Source organism: Rattus norvegicus, chromosome 17 (genome assembly GCF_021556685.1).
Source record: "Rattus norvegicus strain SHRSP/BbbUtx chromosome 17, alternate assembly SHRSP_T2T, whole genome shotgun sequence".
Lineage (NCBI taxonomy): Eukaryota > Metazoa > Chordata > Mammalia > Rodentia > Muridae > Rattus > Rattus norvegicus.
In genome coordinates, this window is record NC_141550.1 from 85,912,850 (window position 1) to 85,934,739 (window position 21,890).

The 21,890-nt window shown below is 38.0% G+C and overlaps 1 protein-coding gene across 1 annotated transcript in view; it reads left to right on the top strand.

Moving 5' to 3' along the window:
- The window catches only part of Malrd1 (MAM and LDL receptor class A domain containing 1), a 724,504-nt gene extending 707,525 nt beyond the window's left edge, over nucleotides 1-16,979 (top strand). Inside the window, 2 exon segments of the mRNA NM_001287618.3 lie at nucleotides 13,386-13,461; nucleotides 16,771-16,979. Of these exon segments, the coding sequence (NP_001274547.3) occupies nucleotides 13,386-13,461; nucleotides 16,771-16,854 (160 nt within the window). The 3' untranslated portion in view covers nucleotides 16,855-16,979.
- The last annotated feature ends 4,911 nt before the right edge of the window (nucleotides 16,980-21,890 follow it).

Below are 21,890 nucleotides of genomic sequence, written 5' to 3' on the forward strand. Positions count from 1 at the left end.
GAAGAGGCAGCTAGCAGACGCTGTCTAAATGAAGAGTAGAAGTCAACCATGGCAGGGGTCACTTAGTAATAGTCGATAAAACATGCTGTAAAACAGAGCTGCTATTCATACTGTGCGTGCAGAAGGAGTAGCTAGGACTTTGTTTCAATTTCTAAACTACCATAGGTTAATATCTCTATAAGACAAATGACCATTAGAAAAATGAAACTAAAAGTGAATTGATATGACATGAATGAGATTATTTTTTCCTTGAATAGTTTCTTCTATTTTAATTATATTTGTTCTTTGTCCTTGTGGTTTTATAAGGTATATATTGATTTATGATAATACCAATTCCAGTTTCCCCCTCTCAAACTCTCTTATTTCCCATCATCGATTCAAGCATGTACCCCTCTTAACTTTATGACCCTTAAAAAGTCCCTTATGTCCAATTACTATTTGCCATATGTACATAGGTGGACCATCAATGACGCATAGAAAACTACCAAGAGCCACACCCTAAAAAAGAACGAGTATCTCTCCTTCAGCAGCTATCAATTGCCAATAGTGTCTCAGAAAATACTGTGCCTGGAGAGTGATCCCACAATTTATGCAAGAGTTTTTATTGACTTTATCTTTTTTAGGTCTTCCACAGGTGACCCCAGGTACTGTGTGATATGATAGCCATGTCATGTCTAGCAGATGGCATTTCACCACACTCTTCCTCTATGATTCCTATATTGTTTCTGCCTTCTCCTTTGTGATGTTATCTAAGCCATGGCAGGGAGCAAGGGTTTGATAAAAACCATGTCCCATTTAGTTCTGAGCACTCCATAGAATTTTCTTGGGATTTCATCTAATTATGCTTTTCTGCATTGGTTGTTGCCCACTGGGGGAAAAAAAAAGCTATTCTGCCCATGGTTGAGTCCAGATCTCTCTCTCTCTCTCTCTCTCTCTCTCTCTCTCTCTCTCTCTCTCTCTCTCTCTCTCTCTCTCTCTCCCTCCCTCCCTCCCTCCCTCCCTCTCTCTCTCTCTCTCTCTCTCTCTCTCTCTCTCTCTCTCTCTCTCTCTCTGTGTGTGTGTGTGTGTGATATACGACAATTTGAAAATGACCCTTGAGCAATGAAAGTGAAATCTATTCCAGAATCTGTGACCTCTCCAACTATGTTGGAGATATATTGTTTTGAAGAGACACCATGACCAAGGCAACTCTTATAAAGGATAACATTTTAACATTTCATTGGGGCTGGCTTACATGTTCTGAGGTTCATTCCATTATCATCATGGCAGGAAGCATCGCAGTGTCCACAGGGTGTCCAAAGTGTCCATAGCAAGTTCAACATCTTGTTCAGAGAGACGTCAGGAGAAGACTGTTTCCAGGCAGCTAGGAAGAGTGTTCCTAAGCCCAATCCAAGAGTGACACACTTCCCCCAACAAGGCCACACCTCCCATATTGCCACTTTTTGGGTCAAGCACATTTAAACCCCCACAAGGGATTTTGTTGGGTTTTAAATTGTGTTTCTTTTTATTATTAGATATATTTCTTAATTTACATTTCAAATGCTATTCCCTTTCCTGGTTTCCTGTCCATAAGTCCCCTATCCCCTCCCTCTCCCCCATACAGGTGTCCCCCTTCATCCACACCCCTTACCGCCTCCCCACCCCAACATTCCTCTGCAATGGGGGTCCAACCTTGGCAGGACCAAGGGCTTCCCCTTCCACTGGTGCCCCAACAAGGCTATTCTCTGCTACATATGCAGTTGGAGCCCCGGGTCAGTCCATGTATACTCTTCCGGGTAGTGGTTTAGTCCCTGGAAGCTCTGGTTGGTTGGCATTGTTGTTCTTATGGGGTTGCAAGCCCCTTCAGCTCTTTCACTCCTTCCTCTAATTCCCCCAAAGGGTGTCCCATTTTCTGTTCAATGGTATGCTGCTAGCATTCTGTATTTGACATGTTCTGGTTGTGTCTCTCAGGAGATACCTGTCAGCCTGCACTTCTTAGCTTCATCAGTCTTATCTAGTTTTGGTGGCTGTATATATATGGGCCACATGTGGGTCAGGCTCTGAATGGCCGTTCCTTCAGTCTCTGCTCTAAACTTGGCCTCCATATATCCTCCTATGGATATTTTTGTTCCCCCATTTAAGAAGGAGTGGGAACATCCGCATTTTGGTCATCCTTCTTTTTGAGCTTCCTGTGATCTGTGGATTGCATCTTGGGTAATTCGACCTTTTGAGGTAATATCCATTTTGATTTGTAAGTTTAACCAGTTTTACTGTACCAGAAATTACATCCCCTGCTATACAGCAGGCCTCGAATTCATTCAGTAAGTGCTTAGTTGACTCAGAACATTCATACCACAACTGTACCAGTGGACACACGTGGTGTACAAAGTCCTTATTGTAGCATTCAGGATCTAATCCTGTGGCACCAGCAGTGTTTTTTCTCTTCTAGCATCCTGCACAGCACCACCCAGCAGTGTGGAAGCTGTGTACCAGGAAGTTTCTCGTTTTGTCTGAGATTGATTTTTGTATCTCCTGCTGGCAATGTGTGTGCTGTCTAAGAAATAGGCTCTTAAAACATGGTCATGATGGATAAGCAAGACTCTGGACTGTAGTAGAGAACTCTAAGGTCTCCCTGACTATTAGGGAGAAATCCAGTGCCTTGCACTGCAATGTTTACCTAGTAACCCTTGTCGTCCAGAAGCACCATTATATATTCATGCAGAAAATTCCATTCAAACTCTTTATTGATGTTCTTTTTAATTAGCTTATAGGCTTTTTATAGTTTTAAATATTTATAAAATGTGTGTGTGTTTGTGTGTGTGTCTATATGTGTGTGCATATGTGTGTCTGTGTGTGTCTGTGTGTTACATGTTATGGCCATAACTTTACCACTAAGCCACACTGCCAGCTCTAAACAGTTACTGTTGTTTTTCCTATCATCTCATGAAACAAAGATTAATGAAACAGAAGCTTCATGTAAACCTCTCCCTGAGTTTACAGCAGACAGTTGGCTAATGTATTGTTTTCTAAATAAACTGCAGTCTGTGAGCTCTGCCCCACGGGAAGTTAATCTTGAAGTTGGAGAGACATGGATATAAGTAAACAAATGCCACTATGTCCAATTTTTCTGTAACAATTCTTATGTAAGTTGTAAACTTTTTATTGCCTAAACAATTTTTTTAAAAAGAAACAGTATTTAATAAGTAACTAAAGACAGTCACAAACAAGGCAACATTTCAACCAAAGAGACTGAGTGTCTACAGAAATTCAAAAAGAAAATTAAGGTGAATTTCCCTGCAGAGCAATACAGCTGGAAAACAACTTTATGCCAACAGAGACATTAAGTGCTGATAATGGGGTAAACAATGAATATAAAATAAAGCACAAAGAAGTGGCCTGTTTTACAATGTTTCTGGCCAGTGAGGAGGGCATTGAAAACATACTGGGGAGTCTAGAATTCCTCACATCTTTGTAAGTTAAGCAGTGCAGCACAGTTAGCAGGAAGTTTGAGAAGATATGATAAAGGGTGCATCATGGGAGTGGGTTAGAACGACTTAAGTCAGTCAAGAACAATGATATCTACTGTTTAAATGCTGGGGTAGCTGTGGGGCTCATACCCAGGACACACTGTGGGATTCTTTCTGAATTCTAAAGCTACCACCCAACTCATATATCCTAGTGCACAACCACCCTGGGAATCATAATAAGAAACCCAAACCAAAGGAGAGAGAGAATTTTAAATTATATTTAATTTGGCCATTATTATATTAATATCATGATGTATCTGCTGAACTTTTTACAAGCCTGTCACTTAGAAATAATAATTTGTATATATGAACTTTTTTCCTAATTTGTTCATTCTTAATATTTTAAGATAATTTTTATACTTTCAAATGTTATTGAGGACTCGCAAGAGCTTTCATTTATGCAGTCTATATCTAACAAAAGTTTGGACAACAGAAATTAAAACTAATAAGTACTTATAACTAAATTTTATTCATTTTAATAATGTCTTATATACCAAAAGTAGGATTCAATATGTATAGTATAATATAATATATAATAAAAGTATAATTTTCTGGGAACTGAATTCTAAACACTCTGTAGCTTTAAATGACCACACTTATTGAATGAAATGATGAAAAATATTCTCAGAAGATTGTAGCTACCAAATCCTACTGAAATGCTTGGCATAGAGTCTCTCACTTATAGTTACAGCACTTCAGAGGCTGAAAAATAAAAATGCTCATGGGTTTGAGGGCAGCTTGGCTTACAGGAAAAAATCTTGCCAGCCAGCCTACAAGTTAGATCCTATCTGAACTTCAGTTCTGAAAATGTTGACAGGGAAGTCTTTTTTAAATCATATATATATATATATATATATATATATATACATATATATGTATACATATATATGTATATATATGTGTGTGTGTGTTTGAAATATATATATATATAAGTTTGAAAGGCAATTTTAATTTTAATAACCTGATAATTATGGGCAATTTTATACTGCACTGAAACTTGATACTGTAATAGTTTAAACTGAAATACCTGAAATAAACAGTAAAAAATTTTATGCTGTTGTCTTAGTTAGGAATTCCATTTCTGCAACTAAACATCATGACCAATAGCAAGTTGGGGTGGCAAGGGGTTATTTAGCTTCTACTTCGACAGCACTGTGGAAAGTAGGAGCTGATGCGGAAGCCATGAAGGTGTGTTCTTACTAGCTTACTCCCGTGTTAGCTCAGTCTGTTTTCTTAGAGAACACAGGAACATCAGCCGACGAATGGCACCATTCTGGCTCTCCCCCAACAACCTCTAATTAAGAAAATGCCTTACAGCTGGATCTTAGTCGAGGTTCCCTCCCTTTAAAGAACTCTAGCTTGAGTCAAGTCAACGTAACACTAGCCAGCGCTGCTTTCCTGTTACAAATCCACTGATCTTCTTTGCACTTGGGAAACATCATTAATCCATATGTGGTTTTGATGCAGTTTCCAAGTCTTGGCACAGGTAATTGGGCAATAAAAGAAATATTCTCTCCAGTAAACTCTTCAAAGTATGGAGAATCTGTTGTCTTTGTAGAAGAAAACAAGTTCTGCAAAATTTCTAACCTTTTTGACTATTCTCATCATTAATGGACATCATAGTGTGTTTGATTCGATGTAAAACATTTTTTCGTCTATATTTTCTATGAAAATGACTGTTAGATGCCCTGGTCAGAATAATTATAGAAGCATTGTCCTATGAAAGTAAGTTTAGCATGTAACTCAATCTGACAATTTCTTCCCAAAGGTAACCCATACCTGTATTTTTCACTTGCATATTTCCCTTCCAAGTGCCTATTACTCATACTTTTAACAACATAGCAAGTCATGTACATAAAGATTGAGATTTAATATGATGAATGATGGTTCCTGCTTTGTCAAGACTTTATAACAATTATTGCATGCTTGTGGTGAGATATAATGAACATCTCCATCTTTTGTTGTGCATGGAGAGCATCAGCTTAGCTCACTTCTACATTCACACATTACTGAAAATAAAAACAATATAATACCTGATTTCATCAATTATAATTTTCCCTTGCATTATGTCATTACTGTGGAAGGAATTTTGAACTAATATATCTCTGGGTCTTTAGACATACTGTTTCATAAACCATCCTTAAGAAATACTGCTAGACTCATCTAAATATATTTTAAATGTTGATGACAGGGCTGTACAATGCCATCATCATTTAATAATGCTTGGACTATTAGATATGGGGTTGCAGCTAACGTTTTTGATAGCTTTGATGACATCTTTCTACATAAATATTCATTTTCCCCTTTAATTATCTTCTAAATATTGTCCTCTGGTAATTTTTACCAGCTCAGGAAATATTTTTACAATGTGCTTTCAAATCCTTGTGCATAGGAACTATGCTACCCTGCATCTGGTTCAAGTTATGTGCCTGTGAATTTGCTAACACTGCACTCATGAACTGGTGTGATGACCAAGGCTCTCGCTGGCAGCCCCTCTTGACTCAAGGTTGGGTTACAGGAACCCGGGTCAGCTTCATACCTATAATTGCATCCAGATTCCTGGGCAAGTTCCCATGGAAGGGCTTCATTGTGGCCAGCTTCCTTTTAAACAGTCACAGGTTTTGTGGTCAACATATTTATTTCCTGCATGAAAAGAGTGAGAGAGAAATGTGGCAGCTGCTATCTCATTTGAGTGAGGTCAGCATAATTTGGTGTCCCAGTGTTTCTGGTTCCGTGACCCCAGATGATGAATCTTTTCCTCTCTATTTTTGGGGCTTTTCTAGTTGTGTAGCAAATCTAGTTCGCGCTGAACATTTTTTCCCAAATATTTTGTCCTTAAGAACTTGGAAATGAATACTTCTAGATCATGATATTTCCTCCATTTATCTTTGCCCTTTCAAACTGGCCTTCTTCCTCTCCTTCTGTGATGTTGCTTTATCCCACCCAGCTCTTCCTTCTCCTTCCCCTTCTCTCTCACATTTTTCTTCTACTTCTAACCCTTTTTCCTTTCCCTCTGGCAGATCTCTAATGACTGGAGCTTATGTAGATCAGTGAGAAAAATTAACTATCCTGACTTCTTCTTTAATACCTTGGGTCATCATACAATTTTATTCTACCTTCAGATAGTTATAACGGATCAAGCATTGCATTTTATATTCATTTTGCTTTAACATTGAATATGTGCCTACACATGTGTGAATGCCAGTGTGCATATGCTAAGACCTGCACATGGAGGTCAGAGGACAACCTTGCCTATGGTTTTCACTTTCTAACTTATTTGAGGCAGGATGTCTTGCTGTCGGCCACTGCATTTGCCAGCCTCTTGGTAGTCTGTCTCTTCCTCCTTCTCACAGTGGTAGGAGAAGAGTAGAGCACCACATACAGCTTTCCATGCATTCTGGGGATCTGAACTCATGCTCTCATACTTTATGGCAAGCACGGACACTGAGACATTGCCACAAGCCCGAGGTTGACTTTCTAAAACTCACACTCACGAACAGATGAAAATGTCTCCCAAACTAGCATTTCTCTGTCCCTACCAAGCTCCTAGAGAACCTCTTCTCATTCATTGTCAGAGGCCTTCTATGCATAGTGTTTTACTAAAACATATCTTGGCGCAGTCTCAGCATTGAATTCTGAGAGACATTAGAGCATTGTGTGGAGTCTCCTACTGCCTTCTTAAAATAATGCTCTGAACGTGTTACTTATTCATGCTGGATGACAGTAGTGGCTGCACATAATAAATGTCACTTGTGCTTCTGAGTGCCTGGTTTGCTTCCCTTTGAAAGTGTGGCCCATGTAATTGACTGTCTTGCTTACATTTGACTTCCAGCATCTCAATGTCATGCATCTATCATACACTGTATATATACGTGATATCGTCTCCGTGTGCTAGTTCGTTACCTCAAGATCATTCCACCTTCTCGTACTATCTACTTATTTATGCCGTGTTCTTTCACGGCACATTTTTTGCACTGTGTCTTAAACATGTCATACAAAAATGACCAAATACTGTTCTAAGGTTTACAGAAAAGGATGACGGCCCAGGCATGTTATCTGACACTGAGTTCTTCATGGGACACAAGGGCAGCAGTCTCTTACTAGAAAATAAACAAACAACCAAGATAAAAACAATGCCCCCGCCTCCCCGACTTGGAAAATTGTGTGGAAAAGACTATCTCTTCCAAGCTTTTTAGAATGATATAGAATGGGGAGCATTAGTGATTGGATCCTGGTTGAATCAAGTATTTCTGGCATCTGTCCTGGGCAGAGGAGATACTGTTCGTGAACATTGAAAATGCATATGAAGAGCTGGGGCCGTAGCTCAGGGCATAAGTGCCTGCTATGTAAGCATGAGGACCTGGGTTCAAATCCTTAGCATCTGTGCCAAAGCCAAGCCTTGTACATGCTAGGGAAATACTGTACCACCGAACTGCTTTCCCAGCCCTTCTTGAAGTGCTGTTGAGTGTAGGAGAGAAGGAAAAGTAGATAGTACTAACTTGGTTCCATTATGAGGCCTTCAGAAAACAGTATCTATTAAGTTGTTATCTCTTTAAAGGTTTGCTTTGTTGATGCTATATTCCTGGCAGTGTACTAGGAAATGGGGGAGATGAGGAAAATAGACGTGATCTTTATCCACCAAAGGGCTAAAATGGGACAGTCTCAATTGTTCTGTTGTTTTAAAAGAGGGAGAAATTGCACACACACACACACACACACACACACACACACACGAACACATACACACACAAAGAGAAAGAGAGATGCAATGGACTGAGCTTTTTATATATTTCCCTTTTATTGTCAGATTTCTGATAGCATTAGCTGATTTGTAAATGACAGAACTTCAGCTAGAGAGATGGATGGCTCAGCAAGGAACAGCGTTTACTGCTTTTCCAGAAGCTCTGAGTTTGGATCTCATCATTCATATCTGCTCATAATTGCCTAAAACTTCAACTCCATAAGATCCAGCAGCAAACTCTTTTCTCTTCCAGTGTGCTCCTGAACACACAAACACATACTCACACACACATACACATATACTCACACATAAAAAGGAAATCATTTTCTAAACGTCACTAGTAGTTATTTCCACCATAAACTCTCATATTCCCAACCGGTCCAAGCTTTGGATGCAAAAGAGAAGGAAATTTAAAGGAAAATGTAAGTGACATCAGAAGAAAGAAATGAAGAGAATAGTAATCAATCATTGTCAGCTACCAATTTGTAGTTGGCACTGGTAACAACTATATCTACCAGAGTCCAGCATCTTTACAAAAAGACATCCCTCTAAGAAGAAACTCTACAGGGATGAACCATGCACCGATCAACTACGTAGGATCAGAATCTGCTAGAGAATGTCCCACATGTTGTATGCATTGGGTGCATTTCAGTAAGTGAAAGGGAATGGTGGGAAATGACAGAGTCACCATGCTAGCATCTTACAGAGTATGACCGTAGTGCACTGCCTTCCACCTGTGAAGTAACGGCATTCATGTCTGGAAGCTTGAAATATCGGCTGGCTTCTCAGAAACAGTATAGAGAAGTTAGCCTAGTAGCGGAAGCCACTTCTACCTCCTAATGTGCACAGGCAATAACTTTTAATGGAAAAATCACTATGGTAATCGCTTCAAATGATCTTCATGTCGCTGTAAGTATAACCTGAAATTATGGTGCTTCTAGTCATTGTTGGCAAAAATATAAACTTGTGCAGTCACAATGTAATCATCATGGAGATTCTCCAGAAAACTGAACAGAGAGCTGTCTTATATAAGTCTTGGTTATTTGTCAAATGGCTGTAATTCACCATCCCACAGAGACACTGCTCATCTATGTTTAGAGCTGCACTGTATAGTCTATCTAGCCTGGGTGGTCAAGAAATGGGATTCACATATACAATAGAGTTTCATGCATGAATAAAGAAAAATGAAATCATGACATTCACAAGAAAATAGATGAAACTAAAGATCATCATGTCAGACCATTTTTTTCTATTATTCACTTAAAAGTGTATATGTGTTTGTCTGTGAGTGTGTGTGTTTCTGTGTGTTGTCTGCCTTGTATTTATATGTTTGTAGGTCACAAAATGAGAAACTGAATCATAAGAGGGGAGAACAATATCTTAGTGGAAATGAGAACAGGATAGGACAGTAGAGTACATGTAATAAAAAGGGGTGAGAGGTAATCAGCTAGGTAGGGAAAGAGAGAAGAGAGCGGCAGTTGGAAGGGGAAAATGAGATCAAAGTATAATAACATATTTATACAAAGAAGTCAGTATGAAACTCATTACTTTACACATTAAGCTAATAATTAATTACAACTAAAGTGAATAAAAAGAAAATATCATCCTCCATGTTTTGAGATGGTCAGGGAAGGTCAGATAATATGATCTATTTGTAGATTATCAGCAAAGACCTCTGAAATACATAACCTCTGAAATACTGTTCATTTTAATTTTATACTTTGTGTTTAATTTTTGATCTAGATGTTCCCTAGTTCTCTCCAACATATATTTCTGTGTATGTGTGTGTAAATGTATATATGTATGTGTGTACATGCATATGACTGTGTGCATGTCAGTTCATGCACGCATGGGCACAGAGACCAATGAAGAACCATCCACTTTCTTTTGCCTTTGGAGCCAGGCTCTCCACTTCCTAGAACTCACCGCCTTGTCTAGAATAGATGTTCTGTAATCTTTGGGATCCATTTGCCTCTGCCTCTCTAGCTCTGGGATTACAAGCACAAGCATAAAACCTTATCACACACATGTGAGAACTTAACTCAGATCCTCATACCTGTGTAACAAGGTTTTTCCCAATTAATTTGTCTTCCTAGTTCCCTAACATATTTTAAACATAAATATATTATGACAGCTTTGCTCAAATGAAATAACAGTGGGGCTAGTTGATCAATGGGTTGACTCAGAATCAGTCCATTCTCTCTGGCATACAAAATGACAGGCCAAAGGAATGGAGAAAACCAAGACCATCGAAAATCTTAAATGACAATGGCAAACAATTATGTAAACAAATTTAATGACAGATACTCTTACTAATTATAAAAGTAACTAAGCAAATTATAAAAGTATAACAATGTATAACTATTAATAGGTAAGCTCACAGTGCTTACATACAGGGTTTAATTTCATCACCCCTGGCCAGTCACCTTTGAGAGCTAGTCTTCAATATTTAAAGTGACAGTTGTATTCGTCATCACTGTTTGGTTCCGTTCAGCCTAGACAAGGATTTATTTATTTGATATTATTATACTTTATAATATCAAAATAATGTCTGCAGCATGCTAGCAATTAGCTTTCTATTTGAGTTTACAATTGAGATTCTATTTGAACGAATGAAAATATTTTAGAGGTAGACAATACTGACAGTTATGTAACATAACAAATAATTGATGACAGTGAATTGTACAATTCAGATCGGTTACATTGGCAATTTTATGATAGGTATGTTTATTATGATTTTATATTACTAAAATTTTGTAAAATTAATATCATAAACACTGAGTCATATGCATATGACTGTGTGAATTGGGGGCTGGAAAAGTGAGTCAGTGTGTGAAATGCTTACTGATCAAGTGTCAAAATGCATGTTCAGATCCCCAGAAGCCATGTAGCATGAAGTGCACATAATAACACATGTCTGAGATCAAGTCGTCATACAGCGAGATCGCAGGTGGATACAGGAGAATCCCTAAACTGTATGCCAGCTGGCTCAGTGCACTTAGCAGTGAATCACAAGGAGGAATTCTCTTAGACAAGGTGGAAGGTAAAGGTTGGTACACAGCCTAGACTTTCCATTCACCTCCATACATGTGCACCTACACTTACAAAAGTGAACATGTACACTCATGTGTACACACACATATTCACACACAGAAGCACTAAGATTTTAAATATGCTATTTATATGGCATGTGAATAATATTCTATTTGTGCTGTTAAAAACAATATAAACATCCTCCACAAAGTCTTTTATTGGCTAGAGCACATGTGGGTTTGATTTTATTCTTTTTCATTTTTTTCATTGCCCTTTTACAGTATTTGTAGACTAATATTATAAGCAACTCCGTATTTACAGTACTGTTGGGACTACCAACTTTTGAAAGATTTGCACGGCATGTGGAGTGACAAATTAACTTTAAGGGAGTTAGGTCACGTGTGATGTTTAGTTTATAGGTAGGAAAGATATCAATACTCAGCCACAGGAGCCAAGCGTTCCCACGAATGGAGTCAAACTTTTGGCTGAATAGCGGACGGCTTGAGGCCGCTAAGAAACACCGACGGAAGTGTAAGTTCCTTTCACAAGCACACACCGACGCCCTTTTATTACGACTCCACTCCCTTACAGCAATACCATCATCCTTCTATAGACCCCGTCCGCCCGTACATTGCACTTTAGCAGAAAATATAAAATTTTAAATTATTTAAGACTTAAGAGTCTTTTTAGAAGAAAAGTTGCTTTCTTTCACATATTTAGACGATTGGGGGCTTTATCTGGCATCCACCTACCAATCTTTGAAATGTCTGGGCTTCCATCAGTCCAAAGCAAAAGCTGTCACCTTCTATCAGCATCACTGTGCCCCGGGTGCTTCTTTTAGCAGTGCCTGGTCACCTTCACAGTCAGTTCTCGGACTCTTTGTCAGGCCTAGGAGTAAGGCTTCTTCCTACTTTTTGATTCCATCCCCAGTTTGAACGTCAGTTGGATTTACATTTTGTATGTACTGCCTGTGGCTGTCTTATGTTTCCTAGCTTTACCCTGCTTTGATACTTTCTAAGTCACGTTCACCCTGGCCTGGCCCAGCTCTTGCTTTGACATTTTGACACATTTCAAAATCACCCTTACATTCTTGCCAGTCGCCAGTTGGAGAGAGCTCCCACCTAGATACACGCCCTGAATTTGCCTCTCTGGGCAAATGTAACATGGACTGGGAAGAAACAAACACAAAGACTCAAAATGCATTTATCCAGTTTAATTGGAGAAATTCACAAGTATCTCATTATTGGGCCAATGAATTAACAAATAAACAGGATAGATCTCTCACTGCCTTTTCTAATTATAACCCGTCCAAAGCTATACTCGATACATTGATCAGTTATCAAAATGTAGCCTTAATTACAGTGAACTACTTTCTCAGTGGCCTATTTGATCCAGTGTTTTAAGAAGTCGTAGTGAAAGCATGCTTAGACGAGATTGAGGCCACAAGGAAATTATGCTTCCAGCCAAACCTGATCACCTAGATTAGGCTCTGCAAGGCTGTATGGTTTGGGTAGCTGGTACTAGGAGGCCTAGCCTCTGGAAACTTTAAACAGAAGGTCAGTAAGAAATCCCTCTTAACCTTTTGCATTTAAGGATATGGATAATACTGAAAAACCTGCTTATTGACATTGTACCCTGATGATGCAAAAAACATTAAAGCATATCTTTTTTTTTCTTGGTTGCTGTTAAGACAATAGTGATCATCCCAGAATTACTGGTTCGTTCTCTCTCTCTCTCTCTCTCTCTCTCTCTCTCTCTCTCTCTCTCTCTCTCTCTCTCACACACACACACACACACACACACATATCTATTTCTACTAAACAATGACCTGAACACTTACCATGGTACCATGAAGCACTTAGTACTTATATATTTCCAGGTAAGGTGACACAGTTATATACATACATGTATGTATACCTAAGGTGATACATGCCTATAGTTCCCTTATCTAAAGATTGAGGCAAAAGGAAGGAGAATTTGAGGCCCAACTGGGCTACACAACAAGACTTTGTAAGACATAAATAAGAACATAAACCCAACATTTGGGTTTCTGTGGCCCAGTTCTGTTTGCTTGTTTGTGTTTATTTGTTTGCTTTGTTTTAAAGGAAATCTGAGGGTGGAGGCAATCATGCCTTTGTCAATCCAGTTTATGGGAACTGCATCAACCCAGAGAAAACTGAGGTAAGTGGCAAGTGAACTATGTTGATTCAGAAGCAAACACACACACACACACACACACACACACACACACACACGTACACAGACATGCAACACAAACACATTCACAAAGAGACACATATACACTCACATGCACATACAAACACACAAACCAACAAGCACAAGCGAACTCACACACATGTACACATACAATCAAACTCACACATACACACACACACACACACACACACACACACACACACAGCCCTACCCATAACCAATTAGCTGTGTTTAGAACCATTTCTATGTTATAGCTAAGAGAAATAGTCTAGTGGATTTATTTCAATTAGAAGCAAAAGGGCATTTCAGACTGTGAAAATGAGTGAGATTTTCCATTTAGGACACTGCGATTCTGCTTGTAAAATCAGTTCAGTGTTAAATGGCTTTGTGGTGACTGTACACCTTCCAAGAGAGCTGGTAAATCTGGAAAGTATCAATAAAACCCATAGAGTGTTATTAGTCATCTCTTCCCAGTAACCACGCATTGGGTCTTTGATTGGCTTATTTGCATTCTCAAAAATAAGTATATAGAAAGCTTGAGTGTTTTCCCCATTACATTTTAAAAATTTATTTTATGTGTGTTATAAGTCTGAATATATGTGTACAGGGGGGAAGGACACCCTAGTACATGTGTGGGCAGGAGGGGGAAGGACACCCTAGTACATGTGTGGGCAGGAGGAAGTCTGACCAGAGTGGTGCTACAGGCTGTTTTGAGGGCCAGACATGATGCTGAAACCAAGCTCAGGTCCTTTCCAAGAGCAGGAAATGCTCTGAACTCCTGAGAAATCTTTCCTATAACCCTTTCTTATTTTTATTAAATAATCTGTCAACAGTTCCTTATCTTTAAGTCTTGCCATTGGAAATGAGCACCAAAGTGTCAGGTCAGGCAGATTCCAATGTTTCAGAGCCTTGTATTGTGTGGGTGAAGACTAACAGATGTTGGCTTCTTAAGTTTCCATGCTTTCTTCATCAAATATGTCATGTACATTTTAGTTTTGTTTAAGTGGAGATGGAAAAAAAGAAGAAATTTCCCTAATCATGAAGGGTTTAAATGTGGATAATTCAGTGAATAAATCAAATGTATCCTACTCAGTTGTTAATAGTTACCCAAAGAGATACAATATTTACTCCATTGAATCAGAAAGGTATAAGTTTCTATTTTTAATGAAGAAACCTGATCTCTTTACCCCCAACTTAGATAAGCTTTTGTGTCTGATAAATGCTGATTCTAGAAGAAAAGAGTGAAAACCATTAGAGGTGAAAATTTGTATCTTAATTATCTCAAGAAATGGATATTTAGTAAATAGTGGCTAAGAAGATATCCTATATTCCTTCCCTGAGAAGACAGCTTTTCTAGTGTTCTAGTGTGTGTGTGTGTGTGTGTGTGTGTGTGTGTGTGTGTGTGTGTGTGTCCCAGAATGCACAGGGAGAGATCTAGATCAAAAGCCATTTGCACAGACTTTCAAGCAGATTTCACTGCAGGTTCCTAGTGATCACTCAATGCAAAACTTCAGAATTTTATTTTATTTCTTGATAAAAGATAAATTACTCGCATTTCACAGTCCTTTTAAAAATCACCTTTTAGTTCATTAAGGATGACTAGGGAAGAAATCCTGTCATATCTGTTTCTATTATTTTAGAAAAATGACCGAAATATATTCAAAGTTCTTTTATATAACAGAAAAATACATTTATCTCAAATATTTTTCAAAAGCTTTTACAGAAATGTCTTACAGTGCTATTGATTTGGGGAGAATAGGAAGATCTCTCGATCAGCCATCAGCCATGTGAAATATGTTCAATGGTTAGCTCTCTTTCTCCCTTTCCTCAATACATGCTGCCCCAATACATTCATGATTGTTAAGCAAATCATAGCAATTATTTAGGTATGAAACTTCATTTGTATCTTTCAGAGACAAAAACACATTTAAAACATACCAGTGGCATCATACCTAAAGACGCAGCAGTATCAAAATAATATCAATCTATCAAAAATATGTGTCAGTGTTAAACTTGCTCCAATTACCTTTCATATAAGAAGGGCTTTTATACTTGGGTTTAGCTTTTGTTGGTACTGTAATTTTAAATCAGAATCTTTTCTTAAAGAACACAAATACAAGTGAATAGCTATGTCTTTCAAGGCTCTCTTAGACTTTATGTTCTATATTCTCTTTGTTTTCTTCTTGAGAGTATTTATTGAAGGGACAGGGTTTTCCCGAAGAGCTTGCCAAGTTTTAGACTCTGTAATATACTTTACATCTTTAACCCTACTAATTCAAAGATCGTGTTGTGGTTATTGGTATTGACGTTGTTGTTGCTGCTACTGAACCCCTGCTTTACTACCTTTAACTACAGTCAGCATAGCAAGCTGAGAGCAACAGTACAGGAGAGAAGGTAGAAACTCAGCCTTCTGAATTTATCTCTGCTCTCATAGATGGGGGAAGGCAGTGAAACCCAAGGCTACAGGGCCCTGCAAACCTATTTTATGAGACTCCACGTCAGAGACATGTTAGTGTGAGCTGCTAGTATGAGATGGTTGTGCTGGAGCAAGGCTCGGGGATACTCTCATTCACACTCCTATGAAGATTTATTAGAAATATCCTTCATGAACAACCATTCAGAGCCTGCCCCACATGTGGCTCATACATATACAGCCACCCAATTAGATAAGATGGATGAAGCAAAGAAGTACAGGCCAACAGGAATCGGATGTAGATCTCTCCTGAGAGACACAGCCAGAATACAGCAAATACATAGGTGAATGCCAGCAGCAAACCACTGAACTGAGAATGGGACCCCTGTTGAAGGAATCAGAGAAAGGACTGAAAGAGCTTGAAGGGGCTCGAGACCCCATATGTACAACAATGCCAAGCAACCAGAGCTTCCAGGGACTAAGCCACCACCCAAAGACTGTACATGGACTGACCCTGGACTCTGACCTCATAGATAGCAATGAATAGCCTAGTAAGGGCACCAGTGGAAGGGGAAGCCCTTGGTCCTGCTAAGACTGAACCCCCAGTGAACGTGATTGTTGGGGGGAGGGCGGTAATGGAGGGAGGATGGGGAGGGGAACACCCATATAGAAGGGGAGAGGGAAGGATTAGGGGGATGTTGGCTGGGAAACCGTGAAAGGGAATAACATTCGAAATGTAAATAAGAAATACTCAAGTTAATAACATGGAAAAAATATCCTTCATTCTTTTTGATCCTTTCAGAAGTTTTCTATATTACTCTGGAAAATACTAACTCTCTAAATGTATGTTTCCTCCTTAGAGTTCCATCTATTCTTTCCCAAATCCGTTTTATGGTGTAACATCAGGAAGCCTGGAGACAGTGTCGCGTCATCTCAAATCCTAACATCAAAACTAGGTTTCATGCAGAATGTGTCAATAGAAAATTTCATTCGTTAAACTGATCCTGTATGAGGTAAAAGAGAAGATATTCAAATGTTAGTTTGATTGTAACATATTGAAACAAGCTCCTTACAAATTCTTTGAATATTGCCATGGAATCACTGACAGCTCCTTTTCTTCTTTGTACATCTGAGTACTTCAATAAAATATTCTGCCTGATCAATGGATATTCCTTTTGTTTTTTTTTTTACTGATTATTATTTTTAAGGGTCTAAAAGATAGTTTATTCTAGAGGCAAATTTTGAGTGGCCATGGCCTGAGAACACAGATTTAGGTTACCTTAAATTTCATGTTCATGGAATTGGTTTCATGGTTTTACAAAGAAAGTCATAAATCAAGGCAAGGTTAAAGCACATCAGGTAGACCACAGACGTGGTTGCAGTGAGATAAACAAGCTTTTCTATAGGCCACAGAGGTTATCTCTAAAATGTATGAATAAGATTGCATCGTATCTGGAATATAAAGAAATATTAAAATCATATTTCTTTGCTCTAAAGCTTAGAAACAAAGGTGAACTCACTCTCTTTGCGATCTCATGAGAATGGGCAAGGAATTGTTACCCCAATCAATAGTTCTTTTTGTGTTTGGAAAAACATGTGATAATTAACCTTAAACCCATGTCTGTCAGATAATCATGAGAATTTTATATACACATGGAAATGTCAAAATATAAGTTAAGAGGTATTGAATGATATAAACTGAAAAGTCTCCACTCTAATAGTTCAAATAATGTGTGTGTGTGTGTGTGTGTGTGTCTGTGTGTGTCAGAAAATTAGATGTCCACAATGTATATTAATTTGGTTGTCCATTGTTAGAATTGTTACGTCAACAAAACTCCAGGTTGTTCGCAACTCCCGTTACTCACTATTGGGATAGTAGCAGAGGATGACCTTGTCAGGCACCAATGGGAGGAGAAACCCTTGGTCCTGCAAAGTCTGGACACCCCAGCGCAGGGGCCAGGGGGGAGGGGAGGTGGGAAGGAGGGCGGTTGTAGAGGTGGAACACCATTATAGAAGAAGGGGGAGAGGGGATGGTATAGGGGGCTTATGGATTGAAAACTGAGAGAGGGAATAATATTTGAAATGTAAATAAAAATATCCAATAAAAAAAGAAAGAAAGAAAAACAAAACAAAATGATTATCTGATCTCAACTGGTCAGTTTTGCATAAATGCTAAAAGAAATCTTGACACATAGAGCATGGATGACAGAAACTCAATACAGAATTAGCAATGATGCTGCAACTATGAATTTATTCTTTCAGGTGGGGGTTTGTTATATACACCTTAAAATATTTTAACATTTTGTATGATATCGTAAACATAGGCGGAAATTCTATGAAGGTGAAGGAATGGAACTGGTGACTACTTGTGCTCATTTTTCTGATTTAATGTGAGACTGAGATAATTCGCAGTTCTGCGCATGCTGCTTCTTTTGAAGCCTTTTTTGTACGAGCGAAGTTTGCAGCAGGGTAGGCGTAAAGCTGGATAAAGGAAATGGAGCTCGCAAGCACTTTACAGAGTGAACAGTCTGTCTAACTCAGCTTCAGGTCAGGAAAGCATCTCATCCCCCACTAGCTTGGACCTGCTTACATTTTTTTTTTTCAAATCTAGGACATTTCAAGAGAATAGATCACACAGATGGATGTTAATTGGTTCTTTATTTACTTAAGACATTTCTTTGATAACCTGTTTCATGTAATGAACCAACTCATTGGATGTCTTTTAAGATAATAAGTATAATAGCTGTGGCAGACCCGAAAACGGTGAAAATATACATAAATACAGCACTTTGCAGTTTGCATATTTTAGGTTATAGATGTAAATAGCATGCTATGTGCTATGCGGTAGTTTCACTGTTTACATGTGGGTGTTTAATAGGAAGTTTGATTTCATTTAAACTACTGAAAATCTAAAGTACAGTGCTTCGGTAGAATTGAGAGCATTTCAAAAGTTTAGTGGGTGCTTGTGCTAGAGAAATCCGCTTTCTTCGGACAGCAGACAGGGCATCTTATCATTCCGGTAGGCTTTCTTGTTTGACACTGGCTTAGATCAATGTTGAAATAATTTTCATAATAATGATTTCTTGCCACATAAACGTTACCTCGAATTCAAATGAAGCCACATAGTCTTTGCCCATTTCATTCTGTTGGATTTAGATGGTGCCCCGGAAACAATATGATTATTTGTTTTCTCTTTTCATCTTCTTGAACTTCCATTGTTTTCCCGTGGTTGTCTGGCTTGCATCAATGTTGAAACAGTTTAATAAAAAGAATACTGCTATAATATGCATAAACTAAAGAGTATTAAAGGGTTTCACCATGGATACATTTTGACTAAAAACATCCAATTTACACAGAATAATGATGGATTATCTAAAAGAAAACTAACAGGTACATATAATGAGGTGCCTTTTAATAATGCTTTCTTGACATATAAATGTTACATAGGATTCAAATGAAGCTGCATAATCTTTGCCCATTTCACTCTTTCGTGTTTAGATGGCACTTTGAAAACACTACAATTATTTGTTCTCTCGCTTCATCTTCTTGAGCTTCAATCGTTTCCCATGTTTACCACACCATAAACTAAAGATTCAAGTCTGCCTCTAAATACCAACTACTTTTTCCTCCCACAATAGAGCCTCATACATTTAGGGAAGAAAAACACAATAGAGCAAAACTACTGTATTCAGAATAATATCTTTCACAGTTCACCGTTTCAAACTTCATTCTTTGAAAGAAAACTCAGAGAAAATTTGTATTGACACATAAGGGCAGTAAGGGACTATCTTTCCCAAAAGACTTCTTAGAAAGAGAGGAGATTAAAAGAAAAGAAAGATATCTTCAAGTGTGCACTACACTGACAAACCAATGCCAAGTTCGTGATCCTCAATGTTATTCTGCTCTTCTCTGTGTCAATTTCCAAAGTGTTTTTAAGCTCATTGCTAATGTATCTAGGAAACCTCAATGAGGGGTTAATACCTAAGATGAGGAAAATGAAGGTACTGGCTTTTCAGTGCCACTCCTATAAGCCGCATCCTGAAACTTTAGAGAAATTAAGTTCCTGACACATCGTGAAATAAAGAACTATATAACCGTGGACCACTTAAAGTGTGCGTAAAATAAACAGTGTTAATACCAAAGTAGCTACTTAGATATTCACACTGACACAGACCATTAAACTCTCTGGCAGAGTTAAGTGCTCTGAGAAACACAATATTGTTGTTTTTGTTTTCCTAGAATATAGGGGCAATATGAATGAACTTTCTATCTTTTTCTGATATTTAAAATATTTGATTACTTGGGTATGATTCCAGAAATTTTAGACATAACTTCCTGAGTTGTTCAAAATATGTATAGGGGTCTGTTTCTAAGAAATCATCACAGAAAGTAGGAACAGTTATCTTATATAAATATAATAAAACCTTGAGCCAATAAAAGAAATGCCAGCATACAAGACTAGGAATGGCAACTCCATTTTCCCTTTCCAGGTCCCCCCACCTTCAAATTTTTAAATGTTATTTTTATTTTATGCATATAAACATTTGACTGCATGTATGTATGTGTACTCTGGGCATGACTGGGGCCTGAGGAAGCCAGAAGAGTATACAGTTCTCTAGATCTGGATTTACAGGCAGGCGAAAGGCTTGGAATCAAACGCAATTCCTTTAGAAGAGAAACCAGTGCTCCTAACAGCTGAGCTGCCTCTCCAGCCCTGTGTTTTGATTTTTGAGACAGGATCTCACACTGGAATTCATGCTGGACTTCTTGACAATCCTCCTGCCTCAACCTCTGTAACGTGGTGTAAAGGCATGAACCATGATTCTAAGTTTCTATCCAGTTTTTACACATTTATTAATTTATTACTAATCCCAAACTGGTATCTAAGAAAAAGATGTAGCCAATGTGGAGAAACTGAGCATGATCACACACTAAGCATGTTGAACAAGTGCTTGACAGGAAAAGAGGTGAGAGTGTAAGAAGAATGTGCAGAATGGTGTCTGCAATTGGTCTCCACCCATCGGGGACATCGCTTCTTCCCTCAACGCTGGCCTTAAAATTAGTTTCTTTGCTATTAGTATTAGAGTTTCTGCAAATGTATCAGGTAAGCAATTAACAAAGTAGGAGACACACACATAATGTAAGCCAACATAAAAAGTGTTATTTGGAAAGAATAATACTGCATGATAAAAAATCTTGTAAAACAAATAAAATATGTCATAAACATGGAAGTAAATAAATCAAAGGAAAAATATGTCGTAGTAACCAATGACAGCAGATGATATGGGAGAACTATTGCAGATCCAAAAAACGTAAAGGATGACACGTATACAAAACTAAAAGGATGAAAAAAATAACAAAAACTATAGAATGTAAATTCCAAGAAAATACAATATTTATAAATAAATAAACAAACAAACAAATAAATAAAAGAGCAAAAAGTCCTGAAACAAGATAAAATTGATATTTAGTAATAATCCTAAAGACTGAACTAAGGGCTCAAATGTGAGTTTTATAATATAATAAGATATTGTCAAAATCATACATATATTTAGAGAAATAGAGAATAAAATCCTCCTAACATATTTCATAAGGATAGAAAACTACACAACTTCTAACAAAGATATTATAAAGAAGGCGAATTTCAAAGGAATGTCATTTATAAATATAGATGGGAAATATGTATATATTATACGATTTATCATTATAGACATATATGTGATAGATTTGTGAATGTGTGTTATAGTTTGGATAGGAAGTATTATCTTACTGAAGGCAAATAGTGCTCAGAAATGGGGCATGTATAGGCATAGTATCCTTAAAAGGTCAGATCCCATTTGAACTAAGAAGTCACTTTGGTCAAGCCATTGCCAAGATCATGAAGCATCTCTGTTTTCATCAGTTGGACTGATAAAAGTAGGAAACTGGAATTAATGGATCAGTTTGTACAGTGGGATGCAAAAGGCCTATTCACATGATC